The sequence below is a fragment of the Ctenopharyngodon idella genome, chromosome 24 (genome assembly GCF_019924925.1).
Source record: "Ctenopharyngodon idella isolate HZGC_01 chromosome 24, HZGC01, whole genome shotgun sequence".
NCBI classification, from domain to species: Eukaryota; Metazoa; Chordata; class Actinopteri; order Cypriniformes; family Xenocyprididae; genus Ctenopharyngodon; species Ctenopharyngodon idella.
In genome coordinates, this window is record NC_067243.1 from 15,007,010 (window position 1) to 15,029,535 (window position 22,526).

A 22,526-nucleotide genomic window follows, 5' to 3' on the forward strand; every position below is an offset into this window, starting at 1 on the left:
TGCTGTTGTCACTTAAACAGGTTTAACAGAAACCCTCCCACTGCTCTTCTGGAGTTTGTTGGATTTTCTTAACAACAACAATAAAAAAACTGTTTGCCGACTTTCAAATCTCCCCCAGTTTGCAGAGATTCCAGCTTCCGGCAAAAGTCGATTACATAACATCCGTGCTGTTTACAGATGAGATGACTCACTGTTGAGACACTGAGAGCATTTTGAGCTGTCGTCACTGCATTTGCTGTATACATATGTGGGAAATCAGGGTAATACAGCATTGCGTTATGGTGCGACATCCTAAACATTGAGAACAGAAGAAATTATATCTGAGTCTCTTCGATGCAAACGTGTTCGAGTGAGCTCGACAGGGCCGCGCTGGCTTATGGCTGTGCTGGGTGACAGAATGAAACTCTTAAATGTCCTTTCAATCCACGAGGGACTCTCTCTCCCCCAGCCACGGCCTCCCCCGACGTCATCCTGATGTATGAGTCTCCTCATCCTTCGTGGCAGGCAGGCAGTACACTCAGTTAGTGATGGGACTCTGCGATACAGCCAATAGACACTGGTGCTGAATCTGGTCAGCCGAGGCATAAATCAAAATGAAGGCATTGAGGTTTGGGATTATTTACGCCTTTTCGAACGTATATGAGATGGGGACTATAAATTCTTGTGTTGCACGAGAGGTGAATAAAAGGTGAAATGGAATGGGTTTTGAAAGAAATCTGAGTTGTTGTTTTTTTTTGTGTGTGTACTAGTTTGTGATGTCAGTTTTGAAAAAATATGCCAGTGTAGCTTGTTGCTGACATATAAATATGAGCCATTGTGGCACACTGCAAAACAATCATTTTTGTTTTCTAGTAAAAATATCTGAACTAGGGCAGTCAGTTGATTAAATTCCAAATTATTTACATTTGTATGTGTCAGTAATTCTTCCCAATTAACAAATAATTGTGTGTGTGTGTATATATATATATATATATATATAATCTTTGAAATCGAAGAATGACATTTCAAACAAAAATTACGTCATAAGGGTCAATTTTTTTAAATTTATCATATGAAAGCTGAATAAATAAGCTTACCATTGATGTATGGTTTGTTAGGATAGGACAATATTTGGCCGAGATACAACTATTTGACAATCTGGAATCTGAGGGTGCAAATCAAAATATTGAGAAAATCGCCTTTAAAGTTGTCCAAATGAAGTCCTTAGCAATGCATATCCACTCACAAAAATAATTTTTGATATATTTACCGTAGAAAATTTACAAAATATCTTTATGGAACATGATCTTTACTTAATATCCTAGTGATTTTTGGCATAAAAGAAAAATTGATAATTTTGACCCATACAATGTATAGTTAGCTACAAATATACCCGTGTGACTTATGACTGACTTTTTGTTCCAGGGTCACAAATGTTGTCATTTCAATCAAAAATGTCATCATTTTGAACAAAAATGTCATCGTTTCGAACAAAAATGTCGTTGTTTCAAACAAAAATGACGTCGTTTCGAACAAAAATGACAATTTCGAACAAAATCGGGCCAAAGCGAAGTTCATTTGGAGTTTATTTCAGGAGTTCAAAACAGCTTGCCAAAGCGAACTTTCGGCTGATAAACACCTTCGCACTACCATTGGTCCGTGGTGATGTAATAGGTGGGTGTGCGCTGAGTCTCCGACTTCTTTGACATGGAAATCTTCTACGGTTCATTTCTTCTGTTCAGTCTGTCGAGGTCAGATGTCCCTGAGTAAATACATGAATGCACCGGAGAGCCGCTTTATAGTAGAAACTAAAGCTGTAATTCTAATTGAAAAAGACACTGACACTGTTTTTTTTTTGTATTTAATCCTGTAAAGCTGCTGCTTTAAAGCAATCTATTGTATAAAGTGCTGTATAAATAAATGTGACTTTACTGGAATGCCGAATTGAAGATCTCGTGCAAACATATCATCGCAAATGCTTTCTTAACTACTGTTTTCTCATCGCTGTCATTTTTGTTGTGTTTATTTGGTATTGAGAGGAAAGCGTGTAGCACATATTTACGCATTCATCTAAACGTCGCTCTCAGTCGCGTTGGATGTTCGCTAACAGTGAACCGCTGCTTACGTATTTCGAACTTCTTTTTACCCTAATCGAAAAAACTAAAATAAACTTCACCAGGAGTATATCGGGCCTTTAATTAAGTCTTTTACTTAAAGAGATAGTTCAGCCAAAAATTTAAATTTTGTTATCACTTACTCACCCTCATGTTGTTCCAAACCTATATGAGTTTCTTTCTTCTGTTTAATAGAAGATGATTTAAAGAATGTTGGGCCCCATTGATTTCCATAGTGGGAAATAGAATACTATGGAAGTCAATGGCTAACGTCAACTGTCTTACCAACATTCTTCAAAATACCTTCTTTTGTGTTTAACAGAAGAAAGAAACTTTTACAGGTTTGGAAAAACATGAGGGTGAGTAAGTGGCAAAATTTTAATTTTTGGGTGAACTATCCCTTTAATTGATCTTACAGTGGAGACCAAGACAGAAATACTGATTAAGAACAGGATTTTTGCAGTGCAGCATTATCAGCATGAAAAGCTTTAAAGCATGACCGTGTTAGTCACAGTTAGTAGCTCACCGCCACATCTGAGTCTGACCCTCTGTTTTAAAGCCCTAGGTTGAGCTGTTTCTCTGACGCAAATATATTCCTAAAGCGTTCTCTGTTTCCTGCCACCCTTCAAGCGCTTCTCTCACAGGTCAACACATGGACATGAGAAGATCAGTTATACAAGACGCTGATTATGGATGTGAAAGCTAATAAAAAGGGCATTTAACTGTGATTTGTGGGGTCAACAAATTTGGCTTGAGTAAATGTATTGATTTTCTGATTAATTTTTTCACTTGACCAAATTGAATCAATTTTTTTTTTATATATTCCTTTTTTTCATTATTTGCCATTAAATATCAGTTACTACAGTGATTGTTCCTACAATAAATATAACATTTCAGCAATGTTAAGTTGACTGAACAAAGTAAAGCTGACAATACTTATTTTTAGTAGAAACTAACTCAGTTAAATTAAGTTCATGTAGTTACATGAGTATTTAAGTAATGTGAACAAGGATGGTTTGAGTGAAACTAACAACAGTGAATTATTTTTTTTTTTGAGTGATATAGACACTTGATCAGCTTTTGAATTAATTTTAGATATATTTGAATTTATTTTGAATCAAGTCAGACTTAATCAGAATCTAAATGAATATGGAAATTGGTTCAAATACTCAGTCATTCTCATAGTGTCAGATTATAATATTTCGGTGGCTTTTTTTTTATAGTCAAATGTATGTTTCCTCCTTCAAATGAAGGATCACCTCATTTGCCCTGGTTTCCCAAGGCATTTGATGGCATTCAGTCCATTACGGTTCACCTACGATGTGATGAATCATCGATTTAATCACTCAGAAAAATGTATAGCCATGATTGAAGGGCTGTTTCCTGCATCATGTTCTAAAACGAATGCCTCATGTTTGCTGGCCAAATCCCCTGGGTCGTCCGATATAGGCTCGTTCACTTCAGAGCACCCGTATCTCACATATCCCTTCACCTCTACTCACCCTGAGAGCTGTATACCTCCATTCAAACATTAGCGATTCAGCGCACAGAGCGGTGCTGGGCTTCAAGGTTGGACTGACCGCAGATTAGAGGGAACACGACCCCCCCGTCACCGAGTGTCAGTGAGGCTGCAGGCGATTACAGGCAAATTTCAACCCTTCAGCCCCGGCACTCATCAACCCCTCAAACGCTTCCACAGATGGTACACAAGGGCAGGGCCTCGGTGTCAGCCTTTATCCAACTTCAACCTGCAGAGAGTCATTTGTGATGACTGGAAATATATTTGAACACTCAATTCTTTCATTAGTTTGCCTGCTTACCTTTTATACCTTGAGAACTTTTCAAATCTCTCTGCTGTTTGGTGCATCAGTACTTTTTTATTGTTTGATGTTTGGTCTGTTGTTCATTCAAATATATTGAACTAACAATTTATTTGCAAGGAAGTGACATTTTAGCCCCGCCCTCCCAAACTCACAGCATTGGTTTAGTCAGTCTTACTGTGTCAAGCTGCTCTATAGATGTATATTCGTGACAAAAGTTGATAAAAATAAAAAAAAGTATATTAAAAAATAATAAAATCCAAGTTCTTGCATTTTAGTGGTTACAGTTTAACATGTTTATTTACGCAGTGAATATTTTAATCACACTTCATTTTGTGATTAAAAATTCAATAATTTATTTTCAGTTCAGTTCCAAAATATTCAGGAATTTTAAGATTTTTTTTTTTTGAGAATTTTTGAAAATACCATCTTTATTATTCAACAGGGGATGATAGTATAAAAATTAATAATAATAATTAAATCTCAAAGTATGTATATAAAATAAACAATTAGTTAAAACAATATAGAAATATATTAAAACAATATATACATAATTAGTAATAACAAATTATTATAAACAATTATAATATAGTAGTAATAATAATAAAGTATTCATATTTATTAAAACTAAATAATCACACTTATATAATATACATATAATAATAATACATTTATTAATGAAATAATTATTATAATATCATTTATTAGTATATTATTTTATTTATATAATTATATTAGTATATTAGTAATAATTAATAAAATATTTATATGACATAAAATACTGAAAAATATATTTAATAAAGTAATATAGTTAAATATTTATTTCAGTGATATTATATTATAATTTTTCTTAATATATATTTATATACATTTTATATGCATACTTAGATCTATCAATATAAAACAATGTCTTTGTTCCGTGTTTTTTACATAATAAAAGTGGTTGCCACCTAAGAACACTCTTTTTCTCTGGATAATTAACTATAGCGTGTGGACTTTCATGGCTTATTGTTTTTGTGCAATTTTTCTCTTAATGACAAATAGATGTTAGGTTAAAGAGTATTTGATTTAGATTTATGTTGCTGCATCACAAATCATTATTGTGAATGTGGTTTCTGCACACTGTTGTTGATATGATTCTTGTCTAAGGCTTGTCTGAGTATATCTGGAGCATCAGTTGTTGTCAGGGCTTTGTTTAGCAGGTGGGGATGTCATTCGCAATCCAAGTGATCCAAAGAGATACTGCTGACGACTTTAAAGCAGAGAATTCCTGAGGAGATGAATCGAGACAGCAAGAGGCTGAGAATGGGCTGCCGTGGTTGATGACTGTGGAGTAAAGCCATAGCAGCGCTCTGAGAGGCAGACTGCCTTTTGTATCCTTGCAGTTGATTGGCTTTGACAGGGAATTTGAACAGGATGGCGGCGCCTCAGTAAGTGTGAAACAGTTGCACCTGAAAGATTGTTTCACATGGAGATGGTTTCATGGGAAGGTGAAGCTGATATAAGGAGGTAATCAAGCAGAGAAATGAAAACAGGTAAAGCTGGACACAATTTTCTCTCATTTCTCACAATCATATCAACCGTAATCGCATGAGAGAGAGAGAGAGAGGGAGGGATACTAAGCCGGTTTCTATGCCCTGTTATAATCAGATTTACCCCATGGATGTATTTAATCAGGGCTCTTCAGGTAGTCATCTGAACAGATGTATTAGCCAGGGCAGATCAACAGCACCAAACAAAAATGGAGAGAAAATAAACGAAAAATATTTACTGTTTTCAAACACTAACACTCTTTACAGTTTCGTTTAACACTAATCAACTATATATATATATATATATATATATACACCGATCAGGCATAACATCATGACCACTGACAGGTGAAGTGAATAACACTGATTATCTCTTCATCACGGCACCTGTTAGTGGGTGGGATATATTAGGCAGCAAGTGAACATTTCGTTCTCAAAGTTGACGTGTTAGAAGCAGGAAAAATGGGCAAGCATGAGGATTTGAGCGAGTTTGACAAGGGCCAAATTGTGATGGCTAGACGACTGGGTCAGAGCATCTCCAAAACTGCAGCTCTTGTGGGGAGTTTCCGGTCTGCAGTGGTCAGTATCTATCAAAAGTGGTCCAAGGAAGTAAGAGTGGTGAACCGGCGACAGGGTCATGGGCGGCCAAGGCTCACTGATGCATGTGCAGAGCGAAGGCTGGCCCGTGTGGTCCGATCCAACAGACGAGCTACTGTAGCTCAAATTGCTCAAGAAGTTAATGCTGGTTCTGATAGAAAGGTGTCAGAATACACAGTTCCCCTGTCCACCGACGAAAGCGCCAACAGTGGGCATGTGAGCATCAGAACTGGACCACGGAGCAATGGAAGAAGGTGGCCTGGTCTGATGAATCACGTTTTCTTTTACTTCACGTGGATGTGAATGTGTGTGCGTCGCTTACCTGGGGAACACATGGCACCAGGATGCACTGTGGGAAGAAGGCGAGCCGACGGAGGCAGTGTGATGCTTTAGGCAATCTTCTGCTGGGAAACTTTGGGTCCTGCCATCCATGTGGATGTTACTTTGACACGTACCACCTACCTAAGCATTGATGTACACCCTTTCATGGAAACATTATTCCCTGGTGGCTGTGACCTCTTTCAGCAGGGTAACGCACCCTGCCAAAAAGCAAAAATGGTTCAGGAATAGTTTGAGGAGCACAACAACGAGTTTGAGGTGTTGGCCTCCGAATTTCCCATATTTCAATTTAATCGAGTATCTGTGGGATGTGCTGAACAAACAAGTCCGATCCATGGTGGCTCCACCTCGCAACTTACTGAACTTAAAGGATCTGCTGCTAACATATTGGTGCCAGATACCACAGCACACCTTCAGGGGTCTAGTGGAGGCCATGCCTCGACGGGTCAGGGCTGTTTTGGCAACAAAAGGGGGAAAAATTGGTTGATTACTTCACTTTGAAAATATGTATACTGTATATAAATGTTAACATGTTAACAAATATGCACATGCCCAGCACAGAGTCAGTGTTTACACTTTTTGGGGAATAAAACCTACTTAAAGCTGTCTTAGCATATATACATAATGTTTGCATAATGTTTTCTGAATGTTGTAAATTGATTTTTAGATCACAAGATTTGTGCTCCAAAAGAAAGAAATCCTGTCTTCAAAATGTTTAAGGCGAGAACTGTACATTAATTCTATCTGATTAATAAGCTATAAATATTCATGATGCACATGAAAATCAGCACTGCTTCCATTTAATTTCCTCAGTGTCATGTTCAGGCCTTTGTCAGCATACAGACGCAGATATTTGCGTTGAGTGCACACATTTGTATTGACACGGTCAGCAATTATATTCCCTGGACATATAAAAGCACATTGTCAGAACCCTGAGATCACACCTCCGTAGAGGTCTTTACGTTTTTGCGATGATTCACATATTTGTTATGTCACAGATGGATATGGAACTGGTGAAATTAGTTACGGTGCTGAATTGATGTTAGACAAATTCTAAATTTAAAGCGTTAGTTCACCCAAAAATAAAAATTCTGTCATTAATTACTCACCCTCATGTCGTTCCACACCCGTAAGACCTATTAAGATAAGACAAATTAAGATATTTTTGATAAAATCCGATGGCTCAGGGAGGCCTCCATTGACAGCAAGATAATTAACACTATCAAATGCCCAGAAAGCTACTAAAGACATATTTAAAACAGTTCATGTGACTACAGTGGTTCAACTTTAATGTTATAAAGCGACGAGAATACTTTTTGTGTGCCAAAAACAAAAAACAAACTGACTTTTACCGACTTTATTCAACAATATAGTGATGGACAATTTCAAAACACTGCTCCATAAAGCTTCAAAGCTTTACGAATCATTTTTTTTCGAATCAGTGGTTCGGAGCGCGTATTAAACTGCCAAAGTCACATGATTTCAGTAAATGAGGCTTCGTTACATCATAGGTGTTTCTAAATTTCAATGATACACCACTGGGGGGCGTGACTTTGGCAGTTTGATACGCGCTCCAAACCACTGATTCGAAACAAAATATTCGTAAAGCTTCGAAGCTTCATGAAGCAGTGTTTTGAAATCACCCATCACTAGATATTGTTGAATAAAGTCATTATTTTGTTTTTTTGGAGCACAAAAAGTATTCTCGTCGCTTCATAACATTAAGGTTGAACCACTGTAGTCACATGAACTGTTTTAAATGTCTTTAGTAGCTTTCTGGACATCTGAAAGTGCTGTCAATGGAGGCCTCACTGAGCCATCGGATTTCATTAAAAATATCTTAATTTGTGTTCTGAAGATGAACGAAGGTCTTACGGGTGTGGAATGACATGAGGGTGAGTAATTAATGACAGAATTTTCATTTTTGGTGAACTAACACTTTAATTTGTTGTCAAAAGTTTTGATCCATGAACTAAACAGGAATGTTAGCTATTAGCATTTAATGCTAAAAGCAAGAGAAACCAAGTCCATCCATCCATCCAGATTATGCACAAAATACCTTCTCAGCATTAGGCCGTCATCTCAGGGGAGCCACTGAATTTGTAAAAGGATTCACAGGTACTATATTTAGGCCCATCGCTGGTGAAATGATGTTCAGGTGAATATCCTTGAATATTTAAATGTTCCAGACCACAATGTGCCATTCCTGTCTGCATATTACATAAGCTGTGTGTGATGCACTTGTCTCTCATTTCCCAATCTCTCTCTCTCACTTAGTAAAAATATTAGTTTTGTCTTACTTTCCTAATTCAGCGGTACCTTGGCCTCTCCAAGCAGCACATATAGTCTGTCATTTTAGCCCCAAAATCAAAATGGACTTTTCTTGTTCAAAGAGTTCACACTAGCCGAGAAATACTCTGCAGTCGCCTTTGATTTCCAGATACGTGGTAATGCATATCTGTCTTCTGAATCTGAAATGAGCTCCCTTACTTCATGGTGGAAAAGTGTTATTTAAGTGTGCCCAAAAAATCAGACAGATATAGGCAAATGCTTTTATCAGCACTGGCTTGAAAGCTTTCAATATTATATAAGCAAATACATAGAAGCTAAAAATCTCTTGGGACTGCTTCAGTTGGAGACATGGCCCAACGGGTACAGCATGTGCTGCTTGTGCTGCCAATTGGAGTTCAGGTCTGGCTCATGTAATTGCCTGATCCTGAAAAAAAAAAATCAGTTTAAACCAGCCTATTATTGGCATCCATTCATCTATCCAGGCTAGTTACACTCTAAAAAATGCTGGGTTGTTTCAACCCAAATTTGGGTCAAATATGGACAAACACAGCTGTTGGATTTGTCCATATTTGTTCCAAATTTTGGTTGAAACAACCCAGCATTTTTTAGAGTGTAGTGGGTTAATCCTTCGTGACTCATTCACATTCGGTCGTCATTTCCATCAAAAGAAAGACTGATGATCTTAACTTGCTTTTGATTTAATTTTGATAAGGCATATGAAGACATGATACGGCATTCAAACCAATGCAATACGATCAACAGAAATTTGGCTCCCGCTACTCGCCCCTTCCATCTCTGTCAAACAGTCCGCCATAGGAAATAATAAAGAAAACGTAAGTGATCACCTGTGACCAATAAGTAATAAAAAAGAAGTGCTGGTCTAGCAGATGTTTAGTGGCTTTTACTGGTCAACCAGCTGAAAATGTGTCCAGGAACCTCCTTTAGCATTCTTGCAGTGCACAAAATAAGCATTGTTTAAAAGTGCTTTATTTTGTTGTATGTGTCTAGTTATGATTGGAGATATTATGGAAATTATAATGAAAATGATGTCTGGGCATGTATAAAATTTATTCCTGACAGTTTGATTCATTGTGATGAAGTCAGTTTAGCAATTGTATGGCAATAGTAGCCAGAATGATGTCTGATTGGACCAATGTTATTATGTGTGAATGATTATGCTCTATCTCAGCAGATGGTTTAGCTCCTGTATGACTGATTGAGTCTCTGCAGTCCTGTTTTTTTAGCTGCTAGTGTCTGGCTAACAGTTTTCTTATATTGGATGAGTTTTAGCTGGACTTTTAATCCAAACCTTGGTGAGACGATTGAGTAACTTTGCTGTTCTGTAAACCTTAGTCAAGTTAGACGCCTTATTGAATTTAACACAGATGAAAACGAGGCTGTGAGAGATAGTCTTGGACGGCTTCCAAATCAGAGGTCGCATCTTTGAAAGGCTGCATTTGAAGGCCGATTGCATCACAGTGGCGCAACGAAGGCTGTCCCAATTCGAAGGCTCCTTCGAATGCAGCCTACAAATGCATCCTTCGTACACAGCCTACAAATGCATCCTTCGTTTCCCGCGCCATGAAGGATAGAATGAGCACTGATTGGCCATTGTGTTTGAAAGCAGGTGTCTACCAGTGGATCCCTAATATATCCGCTGTTAGACGGATCCGCTGACACTGGACTTTTAGCGGCGCGGCAAGACGCTGTCAAAAGACAATAGAACCCATTATAATCAGCGATATTGTCTACACTGGATGCGGCGCGATGCAACAAATTCCCGACAGTAAACGGATTCCCCGTTCTATTTTTGACATAGTCCAAGTGCTTTGCAACGGTTGATCTGTCACGTTCAGTGTAGACAGCTTTTAGCTGTTGCGGTGCGGCGCGATATGACGCGAAAAAAGTCACGTCTGGCGTAGACACGGTGTGATAGACGCCTGCTTTCAAATGCTTCCGTGTGTATCTGTGTAAGCACTCAGTGAAGAGTGTCAAAGATGTCTATTTACAACATGTTTGACATATCTGTTGAGTGTGTGAACACAATGGCCAATCAGAGGTGTTTAAGAATCTGCTCAACAGCACTCAAAATGCTAGGGGGAAATGCTGGTATCGGCACATTTTTAAAATTCCAGTACTGAAGTCAGTACTTTTGACAACCCTAAAATGGACCAAGGTGAACATATTTAGACAGGTTGTGAACCCTGTTTTGTTTTCAAACAGTTGAATATACCTTTCAAAAAAGTCCAGTACAAACGTTACTGTCGCTCGTTAACGGCAGCTGTCACAGTTGCTAAGCGACAAGAGCAATCTTCCATAGGCTAGACCGTCCCATTTAACAACGTTCGGTTCGACCTTTGTAGACTTCGAATGCGTGGCCTTTGAAATCTGCGTCATTCGAAGAATTCAACCTCTGAATTGGGACACAGCTTCACAGTCTTTACAATGGCACACACTGTATAAAAGTCCTAGATCACTTGTAGAACTTTTTAAAACTGTTTTTATGGAGTTTTTGTCAACTGAAACTTTTTTTCTGAAAGATGTTTTGTCATCTGAACAGTCAGTATGTTGTTAAGCAACAGGATTTATTGAACACCCTGTGCTTCTATCCCTCACAGCCTCGTTTTCATTCAAATTACCGGTTGGTAATTTAAAGATAACTGTCATCTGTTTTTCTGCTAATTTGGCAATGAACTGTTGTGACAGGCATCACAAAGTATTTATTTGTGGTTATGATGGCTTTTATGGCACTGTGTTGATAAAATGTGACTTTAAATATGGGTCATTTCATTTTTGCTCATTAAAGACAAAGTAACGCACAGATGGATTTGTCAGGTAAGATGACAGATAACAAGCAATGAATACAGGCAACAAAATTCTAAGCGGAAAAATTAATGGAAAAATAAATCATTTTATAACTGATTTCTGAAGTAGCAATAGAAAAAAATTTACAATTGTGTTTTTCTTTCAGGCCTGGGAAGTCATGGAAATGTTAAATATAGGTTGACATAAGGTTGATGATTCTCTCAGCAGTATTTAATATTCATTTCGTGTCTTCTTACAAGCTAACTGTTATTATTGATTATGATCATTAGCCTCATCTGATGACCCATCAGTTACATCTATGTTCACATTTTGAAGTAAAATCAAATCTTGTTAATCACCCACTTTATTAATCTTAAATTGTCTTTTGAATTGCTAGAATTAATAAGAATGCTAAATTAAAAAAAGGCTACCCTAATCTCGAATGCACTGTAATTTTTCACAGAAATATGAAATGGCTTTTCTGAATGAATCAGCTTCGTATTTTAATGGCTCATGTTTCCCATTGGCATTGAACACCTGATCATTGGTAATTTCTTTGGTATGATGGGAAGGTCATTAAAGCCAACATGTAAAAGCAAACAGCAGGGATGGACGGCTTCTCTCATGGTGAAGTTCACAAGCAAAAAGCTTGATTTATTTATTTTCCTCTTCAGAGTGAGAGTTTTGTGAAATCAGGGACGATTTGGTTGAGAGCTCAAGGGACTGGATTATGATATCGTTGCTAAGTATGTGTCTTGCAAATCCCCAGTGCCTGATTTCTTAAGAATGTTTGATTACCCTCAGAAGACTCAGCCTCAGTTAATGCATTAATTATGCGCCGAATTTACATAAACAGTCAATATGGAACTTGGAAACGACACTGAGTTTTCAGAGTTACTTTATTACTTGGTGATTTGTTTGACCTGACTGTTTGTCAATATTAGGTTTGAAATGCTGCTCCTTTCAAAAAAAGTACCAGGAAGTACCAATGTATTAACATTTTTCAGAGAATCTATATATTTGGGGTCCGTAAGATTTTTTTAATGTTTTTAAAAGAAGTCTCTTAGGCTCACCAAGCTGCATTTATTTGATCAAAAATATATCATTTTTATTTTAAAAAATATATATTTTAAAGTGTAATTTATTCCTTGAGTGTCACATGATCCCTGAGAAATCATTCTAATATGCTGATTTGCTGCATTTCTTATCAATGTTGAAAACAGTTGTGCTGCTTAATGTTTTTATGGATAACTTTGATGAAGCAAAAGTTTAAAAGAGCAGCATTTATTTAATATAAACATCTTTATTGTCACTTTTGATCAATTTAATGCTCCCTTGATGCGAGTAAAAATTCATTTCTGTAAAAAAAAATATCTTACTGACTTGCTGAAAATACAGTACACTAACAATTCACAGTTTTCCTATAATAAAAAAAAAAACCAATGTTGTGAATTTTGTAATCATTTTTATGAACATTTTATTTGGCCATTAACTTTCTTTAAACTTCAGAAGATAATGACAGTCTGATTCATTTCTGTGAATAAGCTCCAACTGTCCATTTCAGTGAATCCATTAAAAAATATAGAAAAAATATGCAGATAAATATTGCTGTTTATCACTTTGTATCTTTGAATAATTATATTTCATAATTGTCAAACATTCTTCAATTTAAACTTCAATGTTGTTGTATTTTACATCTTGCATTAAAATATGCAAATCGCATATATTATATTACTTATGCATAATGCACATTTTTTAGCTCTTTTGCTGGAATCATTTTTTTTTTTATACTGTCTAATTCAAATAAACCAATAAATAAAATAAAATACATTTCAAATTTACTTGGCTAAATACCATGGTATATGATTATGATGGTCTTTTACCAGCATTGTGATAAAATATGTGTTGTTTTGTCTGCAGGCACGACGAGACAGCCCAAAGAGGGGGAGGTCCCAGGTGTGGACTACAACTTTGTGAGCGTTGAGCGGTTTATGGAATTAGAGAAAAGTGGGGCCTTGTTAGAAAGTGGAACGTACGAAGGTAAGTGAAATTCCCCGATAAACCTCCCACATCTCCATAAATCATTACCACATGAAATAAAGCTTATGCCACACCTGTTATATGAATTTTCCTAAATTTGCTCGATGCTACCGCAAAAGAGAGCGTGTATGTCTTTGACATTGAGCAAAGGTATTCAGAACTAGTGCAGTTTGGTCTCTTGAGGACCAACTGAGGTGTGTGGACTACTTTCAGACGCAGGTTTCATTTCTCTTCATGAGGAGAGGAGATCCTTCCCATGATTCTGTGAGGCACAGCATCATTTATAACAGCTTCAGTCAGGCACTTTGAGAATAACTTTATGTTCACTCTAAAACTGCAGAGCAATATAAATTTGAGACTTTTGACATTTCATTTTATAGCTTCGACAGATTACATTTAATAGGGATCATTTTGATTATCGGCAGATATTGGAGGATTTTTCCCTTATTTTTACATTTAGATTATCTATGAAATCACCTAAAACTCACTTAAAGTTAATATTTATAGCACTATTAATTTAATAACACAGTTAAATGTAATCTTTAGCAAGATTCAATGATTATAAATTTTTATAATCATTGAATCAGCTGTTTATCGGTAATGGCCAAAAATTTAATATATATGAATTATAATTTAATATATTCAAATAGAAATCCGTTATTTAAAATTGTATTCATATTTCACAAGATTACTGTTTTTAATGTATTGTTGATTAAATAAATGCAGCTTGGCCTTTCAAAAACATTGCAACCGACCCCCAAATTTTTTGAACAGTATAAATGGACCAAAATTTTGCATATGCAAATATTTGTCCAATCAAATGCTTTCTAGAATGAGAATGTACCATCTTCCTCTGACTAGCAATAGCTATTATTAAAACATGCTTCATGTCAACACAATAAAAACAACTGTGTTTGTCATTAAATAGGATATATTTAAATAGAAGTCAGCACAACTGTGGGTATATTGATTTTATAGGTTTCATGTGGTCTTGTTTGAGGTGATTTCATGTCACTTTAAATTAACCCACTCCCAGTCTATGATTCTGGGTCACAGGCTGTAATTTAAATGAATCTATGAACTTCACCTCTTCTGTTTCTGTCTCTACAGACCTGCAAATGAATTCATAAATCCTTTGCCGTACGCACACAGGAGCTCGGTTTTTAATCATTAAACAGATTTCCCTGGATACACATGATTTCTTTTCAATTTTGAATGAAGCGATTGAGTCACCAGTGAACGAGGGTGCTGTAACGGCAAATATCACACAGAAAAAAATAACCCCAGCAAAGTTCATGAACAAAAAACATGATTGAAAAGTTACTTGAAAAGTCAGACTTCACCTTTTCACATGCCGAGGAGATGTGGAAGCATTTTTAAGTCCCCAATTTTTTTTTTTGTTTGTTTCTAGATAACTTCTATGGCACGCCAAAGCCTCCTGCCGAACCCACGCCGATGCTGTTTAATGTGACGGACCAACTCTTGCCCGGTGCCCGACCCAGTGCAGAGGGAAAAAGGAAGAGAAACAAGTCCGTCAGCAACATGGAGAAAGACAGCATTGAGCCACCAGAAGAAGAGGAGGAAGAAAGCCCTGTCGTCAATGGCAACGGCATCGCCATCACACCAGGTTACTACCTACCACTGTTACCGAGATAGTTTAGAGTGACCCAACTGAGTCAATTATGAATGTGGGCTTCATAGTTGGTGCGACTCATTTCTAATGAAAGACATTTCAGATGAGAGTCTGGTGCTTTATTTCAACTCTTCTGTTGTTCGTAACTTCAAGATGAAGTTTTGAATCATACTGAAAAATTGAGGCACTTAAAAATAGGGCTGGTGGCCTTTTTTGTAGTTGTTATTTTCATTAGAACATGGAAAATGCCATAAGCATACATGTCTATGAGCATTTCTGATGCAGATCTTTGAATCAGTGTTTTGATTTAAATCGCTGAAATTCACTGAAACATGTGTCCTAACTTCTTTGATGCTCTCCAGATGGCTTCCAGATGGAATTTGAGGGACTTTGACAAGCAACTTCTTTCAAAAACTCTTCCTTGTCTATGTTCCATTGTAAAAAAAAAAAGTACACTTTAGCATACTTTCAAAAAGAGTACTATTAAAGGTTTAGTTCACCAAAAATGAAAATTCTGTCATTTATTACTCACCCTCATGTCGTCCCACACCTTTAAGACCTTTGTTTATCTTCAGAACACAAATTAAGATATTTTTGATGAAATCCGTTGGCTCAGTGAGGCCTGCATTGACAGCAAGATAATTAACACTTTCAGATTTCCAGAAAGCTACTAAAGACATATTTAAAACAGTTCATGTGACTACAGTGGTTCAACCTTAATGTTATGAAGCAATGAGAATACTTTTTGTGCTCCAAAAAAACAAAATAACGACTTTATTCAACAATATCTAGTGATGGGTGATTTCAAAACACTGCTTCATGAAGCTTCGAAGCGTTATGAATCTTTTGTTTCGAATCAGTGGTTCGGAGTGTGTATCAAACTGCCAAAGTCACGTGATTTCAGTAAACAAGGCTTCGTTACGTCATAAACGTTTCGAAATTTCAATGGTTCACCACTGGGGGGGCGTGACTTTGGCAGTTTGATACTTGCAATTGTGAGTTTATATAACGCAATTCTGAGAAAATAAGTCAGAAGAGTGAGGAAAAAAGTCAGAATTGTGAGGAAAAAAGTCAGAATTGTGAGATAAAAAGTTGCAATTACCTTTTTTTTTTTTTTTATCATGTGGTGGAAACAAGCTTCCATATATACTTAAGTGTGAAATGAATGTAATGTTTTTGGACACTTAATTGCAATTAAATGAAGTTGTATTATAGTGTAAATTTATATTAAATGCTATTAGTTGAACTTCTTTAAAGTGTTTTTTTTTTTTTTAACCAACTTAAGTAAGACTTAAGTGCATTTTTATATGCAATTCTAAGTTACTAAGGTTGTCTTTGGTTAAAGTGTATGGGCGAATGTACTGACAAGCATTTATGTTAACTAAAATATACTTTAATGTCATTTCTATTGAAACTTGAATGTCATGCATTTAAATTTATTTGAAATGTCACATTTGTAATGATTAAGTTGGATTTTAGTGCATTTAAAATATATTACATATAGCATCGAAGTTATGTTAGTCAGCACATCAAAATAAGTGTAGCCTACTTTAAAGCGCAAGAAAAAATTATTAAAACAATCATTTGAAATGTACTGTTAAACTTTTAATTTGACATTATTACAAATTTTTAAAAGTGTACTTAAGTGTGTTAAGATACATAATCATGAAATTGCAAATGGTCTTTTATTTGAAGTAATATGCTATCTGCAAGCAGTTTTTTTAAAATAAGCTTTTAAGGTTTGAAGTACTCAACAAGTGCACATTTAAGCACACTTCTTTTTCACAAAGGTTTGATTAAACTATATGAGAAGCGGTATTTGGATAAAAAAAAAAATTTGCATTGTGACTCATTAGGATACTTCACTATTTAAATGTCTGTCTTCATTTAATAAATGTAATAAATGTGTTAGTGCTGTTAAAAAATTAAATAATATGTGTTAATACGAGTTGACTTTGACAGTCCCAATCATTACTTGTTTGTTTAATCTAACCGTATCTCTTTGCACCATCCTTTTCTAATAATCTACTGTCAAACAAGTCTTTCAGTCAGAAGGTCACGCTTGACACTGATTCCTTTTGTTTTCCTCACAGAATCAAGCGAACATGAGGACAAGAGCACAGACGCTTCTGGAGACGTGCCCGTCCAGCCATGCCCACCTGAGACTCCCACCCTTACCGCCACAGATGCCCCTGAGGAGGAAGGAGACGCCCCCAAGTCCCCACAAGACTCCCAGGAGAATGACGAACTGGGCCCTTTGCCAGACAACTGGGAGATGGCCTACACTGAAAAAGGAGAAGTTTACTTCATAGAGTGAGTGAAGTGCACTTCAAAGCACACTTCATAATGAAAGAGGTGTGAACATATGGAGCGCTACCTGTTGCAGTGTCCTCTTTTACAGATTGTTACGGATGTCTGAATTATTTATGTGTGCCGTATTGAGCTCACTCAGTTTAATGCAGTTCAGTTGACTGCGTTTTAGAAATTATTTGATGGACTTCATACACAGAAGGGTTAGAAATGTAGCTAAAATCAGCGGCACCTACGGGTGTACGCATTTTGCGTACCATGAGCGCTCTGACAGACCTTAGAAACACTTTCCCTGTGGATGTTTCAGCAGTTATTATGTGTGTCCCGTATTTCTGTCGACTGAACCAGCGATGCCAATCATTCGTGAATTAATCATTCTTTTCAGTCAGCTCTTTCTTTTTGGTGATTTGGCCAAACTTGTTTGAAAAACAATCTGAATCAATTCACATTCGTTTGGACCGCACTCTCACTGAATCATATGAAGCGTTTTCTTGGTCGGTAAAACAAAGAGACAACACCAAGATAGGCTACTTAAGAAAACTGAGAACAAAGTAACAAATAGTGCTGGATGAAGTGGATATTTTCCTACAAACAATTGAAACAAAAGGTTACTTTTGAGAGGTAACTTCAGCTACTGTTGTGTCATGCCAATAAGCGGCCATTCATTTTAGGATTAGATGTGGGGGAGGGGTTAGGATTAGGCAATAAGGTAGCGGTGGGGGGGGGTAATAAAGGGAGTCAAAACTCTCCGGAAACACAACACTGGTATGCAGTACTTCTGTATTTTAATCTTGAGTATACCTTCACTTTTTCTTGAGTACCACCACTTCTCACATGTTGCCACTCAGAGTCAGTGTCTGGGTGATTAGTCATTGTAGGAATTTCAAATGCGATAATTGTTTGCATATGCCAGCCAAGAGTGGCGGATCCTGGCATAGGTAATATAGGCAGCCACCTAGGGTGGCAACGCACTGAAGGGCAGCATGGGGCATTGCCTGCGCACACAGCTTTCAGACATTACTTTCTTCTCTTCTTTATAGTTAATTTGAGGCAGTTTCTATGGCTTGACAATGTCAAGAGCCTGTTATTGTAACACGAGAGAGCATCGATGTAATACATGAGAATCTCTCAGCTCGCAGGCGGATTTCCTTCGCTGAATTCGTTCTCGCAAAAAACTGGATGCGCGCTCTCTAATTTACAGTGTTCTCTTATGAATTGGCTCTGCTCTCCCTTAGATATTTGTGTGTGCGCTCAAACTTTCTTGTGCACTCGTGAACCCATGTTATTTTTAAGAACGCTAATTTTAACGCAGTGGCTATTCTTCTAGTTATTTATCTATAGCGACTAATGAATCGGAAGTCTCGCACATTCAAAGACAGTAGGTTCATCAGGTGGATACGGACTCCTGCTCTAGAATTCTCCTCTCCTGGATTTAATTTTTGCCAGAAGTCATCAACCAATCAGAATAGACTTCAACGATTGACCAATGAAATAAAAGTATATATCACGAGGTAGCATTTTCAAGCTGATTTTAGTCAGCCAGTTCTCTAGTTATTTATTTTATCATTTAATCGGAGTTAAGTGCTTATTTTAAAAAAGGTATTTATTACATTTTATTTATTAGGGCCCGAGCACTGATGGTGTGAGGACCCTATTGTAATTGCTCGGTCAATTATTCTTCTTCTCGAAATGAATCGCATTTTTGAGGGCCTTAACATGCTCGAAAACTCATGAAACTTTGCACACGCGTCAGAAGTAGTAACAATTTACGTCTGATATGGGTTTCAGAATTAGGTGTGGCAAAACGGCTCGATAGCGCCACCTACAAAATTTCAATTAAACGCCCTTCGCGCTACGTTTCACATACAGGTATGAAATTAGGTAGACAGATGTAACAGCCCAATACCTACAAAAAAGTTCTGGGTGCAAAATCTGAAAACCCAACAGGAAGTGAGATATTTAGAATTTTCCCTGCAAAAGTTTTGCAGTTTTTGCCATTTCTAGACGTTGTACTTTAACAAACTCCTCCTAGAGCTTTAATCAGATCAACGTCATATTTGGTCAGTCTAATCTAAAGGCCTTAGTGAAGTTAAATTGCAAAGATCTAGAGTTTTCGCTGTCTGTGGCGGCCTGAAAAATTTCGATGTTTCGCCATGAAACAGGAAGTTGTTGTAACTCGGGCATACAGTGTCCGAACTGCCCCAAACTTCACATGTGTGATAAGAGTCCTGGCCTAAAGACATCTATATGCCAATATTCAGTTAGTCATAGCGCCACCTGCTGGCAACAGGAAATGGCATGCTTTACACTGTAATTCACTCACAGAAACACATTTAAATATGCCATGAAGTACTAAACATGCTAGAAACATGCTAAATCATGCAACACTTGGCTAAGTGCTAAAATATGCAGTTAACGCCACGAAACAGGAAGTTGTTGTAACTCAGGCATACAATGTTCGATCTGCTCCAAACTTCACGTTTGATAATAGTCCTGGCCTGAAGACATCAACATGGCAATATTCAGTAATAGTCAAAGCGCCACCTGTTGGCAGCAGGAAGCGTGGCACGTCAAAATGACTTTACCATATTTCTCCTGTATTTACTCGCCTACATGCATGTCGCCCACTGTTCACTGTTTTTCTAAGGCCACCGGGTGGCGGTGAGCCCGGGTGCGAGGGTCCTTTCATTGCTGCTTGCAGCTTTAATTAGGGCCCGACCACCGATGGTGTGAGGACCCTATTGGAATTGCTCCGTTTATTGAATTTGTGTTTTTTTTTTATATAGTTCTACAATAATAGTGTATCTAAATATGGATGCCAGAACCACTACTGCCAGACGGTGCACAAAAGCGGCACTACCGGCACTTTTTTTTCCACTTCCTATGTGGACGTGCTAGATGGATGTCTTTGACTATATTTTCCCTTTTTGCTGCTTTCATGTGTTAAAATGTATAAAACATGTCTAGGTGTACCGTTGTTCTCACTGATCATTTGATCTGAAGAGTGTCAAGTCTTATAGAAAAGCTAGTTACATGAATGCTAAACATACTAAAAAAGTAACACTTCTCTCAGAGTTGAATTTTTAATATGAGCATATAATGAATTTTTACACTATTTAGGGTCGTTTTTGCAACAACAAAAAAAAAAGTACCCTCAGATGAAATACTGGCTAAAATGATATATTTTAATGTTATGTTATGTTATGTTATGTTATGTTAAATATATCTTTTGAAGGAATTCATTTTAAGTACTTGCCTCTGAAATTAGTTGATTTTTTTATTAATTTAACATATTTAATCAGTTAACTTTTATATAAATGATATAATTTTTATATTAAATATTAATTATAAAATAATATTTTCATACATTTTTCATTGTTTCATCTAAACAACAATCATAGACGATTCGATGTAAAATGTTTAATGCTAGATGGAAGATATAACAGAATTGTTTTCATTTATATAAACCAAAATATTACAATAGTTAGTAATAAAAAGCAGTATTTATTATTTTTTAAGAACACATTTTAATAGATATAAAATGCTGCATGTGGACGTCCATGAACTCTTTGATCATTTAATCAGATTTATATATATATATATATATATATATATATTCCTTGAAACTGACATTTTGAACTGATTCACAGAACTTTTCAACTCTACTGTCTAAGAAATTTATATCCTCAATACTATTAGAGCATCTGTTTTATCACTCTTTAACACGCTATGAATAAATACTTTTTTATTTTATTATTTTCTTTATTTTAAATCATGAATTTCATGACAGTATTTTAAAATAGCATGAATATTCAATATATTTCACTTAGCATTAGTACATGGTGCAACTTCAATTCCATCATGAATCATCATGATGATGAATGGATCACCATAAAAACTGAATCTGCCAGAGTAACAGAGTGAGAAAGATGTTCCCCTCCCTCCATCTGTCCTTAATGAGAAACGAGGGACTTATTAAAACTATTGATTGTCATTGTTTTAACTGGAAAACCCCCAACCACTGTGACTGAGCTGAGGCCTTCTGGGATATCTAGTCTAGAATGTTTTACATTTCAAAGTGAGGCTTGTACCAACATTTGGCTGACATAACACACATAAAGATGCTTCCGATTTGGATCATGGCAGCTAAACTTTATCATATGTACTATTAATCGTTACAAAATTCTTTTCATTTCAGTCACAATACCAAAACGACGTCATGGCTCGACCCTCGACTAGCGAAGAAAGCCAAACCCCCAGAGGAATGTGAGGAAGATGGTGAGTGCACTGGTGTTTTACCGTGTGTGTGAGTATGTTTCTCCTTTTTTCACTTGGAGATGATGTCGTGACCTCTACTTGTATCCCCCCCCCCCCCCCCCCCGGAGACATACGCTTGAGAGAGTGCAACATGAATTCTGAGGGGGAGTTTTCCATTTTGTGCGTTTGTTCACGATGTCAGGACATGCTCGGATTGTGCTCTGGTTTCATGAAACATCCAGAAAGACAAACTCTGCTAGCTCATGATGATTACACACTGTGTTTATGAATGACTGAATGGATTGGATAAAAGAAAGTTCATTTAGCATTGATGCATCACTTCATCTCTTTAATCTTTCTTTTTTCTTTTTTCCCTGTTAAACCATCTATTTTTTTCATTCAACCATCCATAAAGCCATCCATCTTTATAGTCATTCATTAGTTTATCCATTAGTCCATTAAGCATCTATCCTCCATTCATTCATTCATTCATTCATTCGATTGCTTGTTTAATCACTTGTTCGTTTGTTCATCCATCCATCCATCCATCCATCTATCCGTTTGTTTGTTCGTTCATTCATCCATTAAGCCATCTATCATCTATTCATTGAATTGCTTGTTGATTCATTTGTTTGTTTGTCCATCCATCCATCCATCCATCCTTTCTGTTTGTTTGTTTGTTTATTCTTTCATTCATCCATTAAGCCATCTATCATCTGTTCATTGAATTGTTTGTTGATTTAATTGTTTTGTTTGTTCATCCATCCATCCATCCATCCATCCTTTCTGTTTGTTTGTTTATTCTTTC

At 36.7% G+C, this 22,526-nt stretch overlaps 1 protein-coding gene across 7 annotated transcripts in view; it reads left to right on the top strand.

Annotated features, from left to right (window-relative positions):
• magi2b (membrane associated guanylate kinase, WW and PDZ domain containing 2b) overlaps positions 1 to 22,526 on the top strand; it is a 105,367-nt gene that overhangs the window by 36,805 nt on the left and 46,036 nt on the right. For all 7 annotated transcript variants that reach the window (XM_051884420.1, XM_051884421.1, XM_051884419.1 and 4 more), the window contains 4 exons: positions 13,399 to 13,518; positions 14,930 to 15,145; positions 17,245 to 17,464; positions 21,660 to 21,739. In XM_051884420.1, coding sequence (XP_051740380.1) covers positions 13,399 to 13,518; positions 14,930 to 15,145; positions 17,245 to 17,464; positions 21,660 to 21,739 — 636 coding nt within the window. The remainder of the gene's footprint in view (positions 1 to 13,398; positions 13,519 to 14,929; positions 15,146 to 17,244; positions 17,465 to 21,659; positions 21,740 to 22,526) is intronic.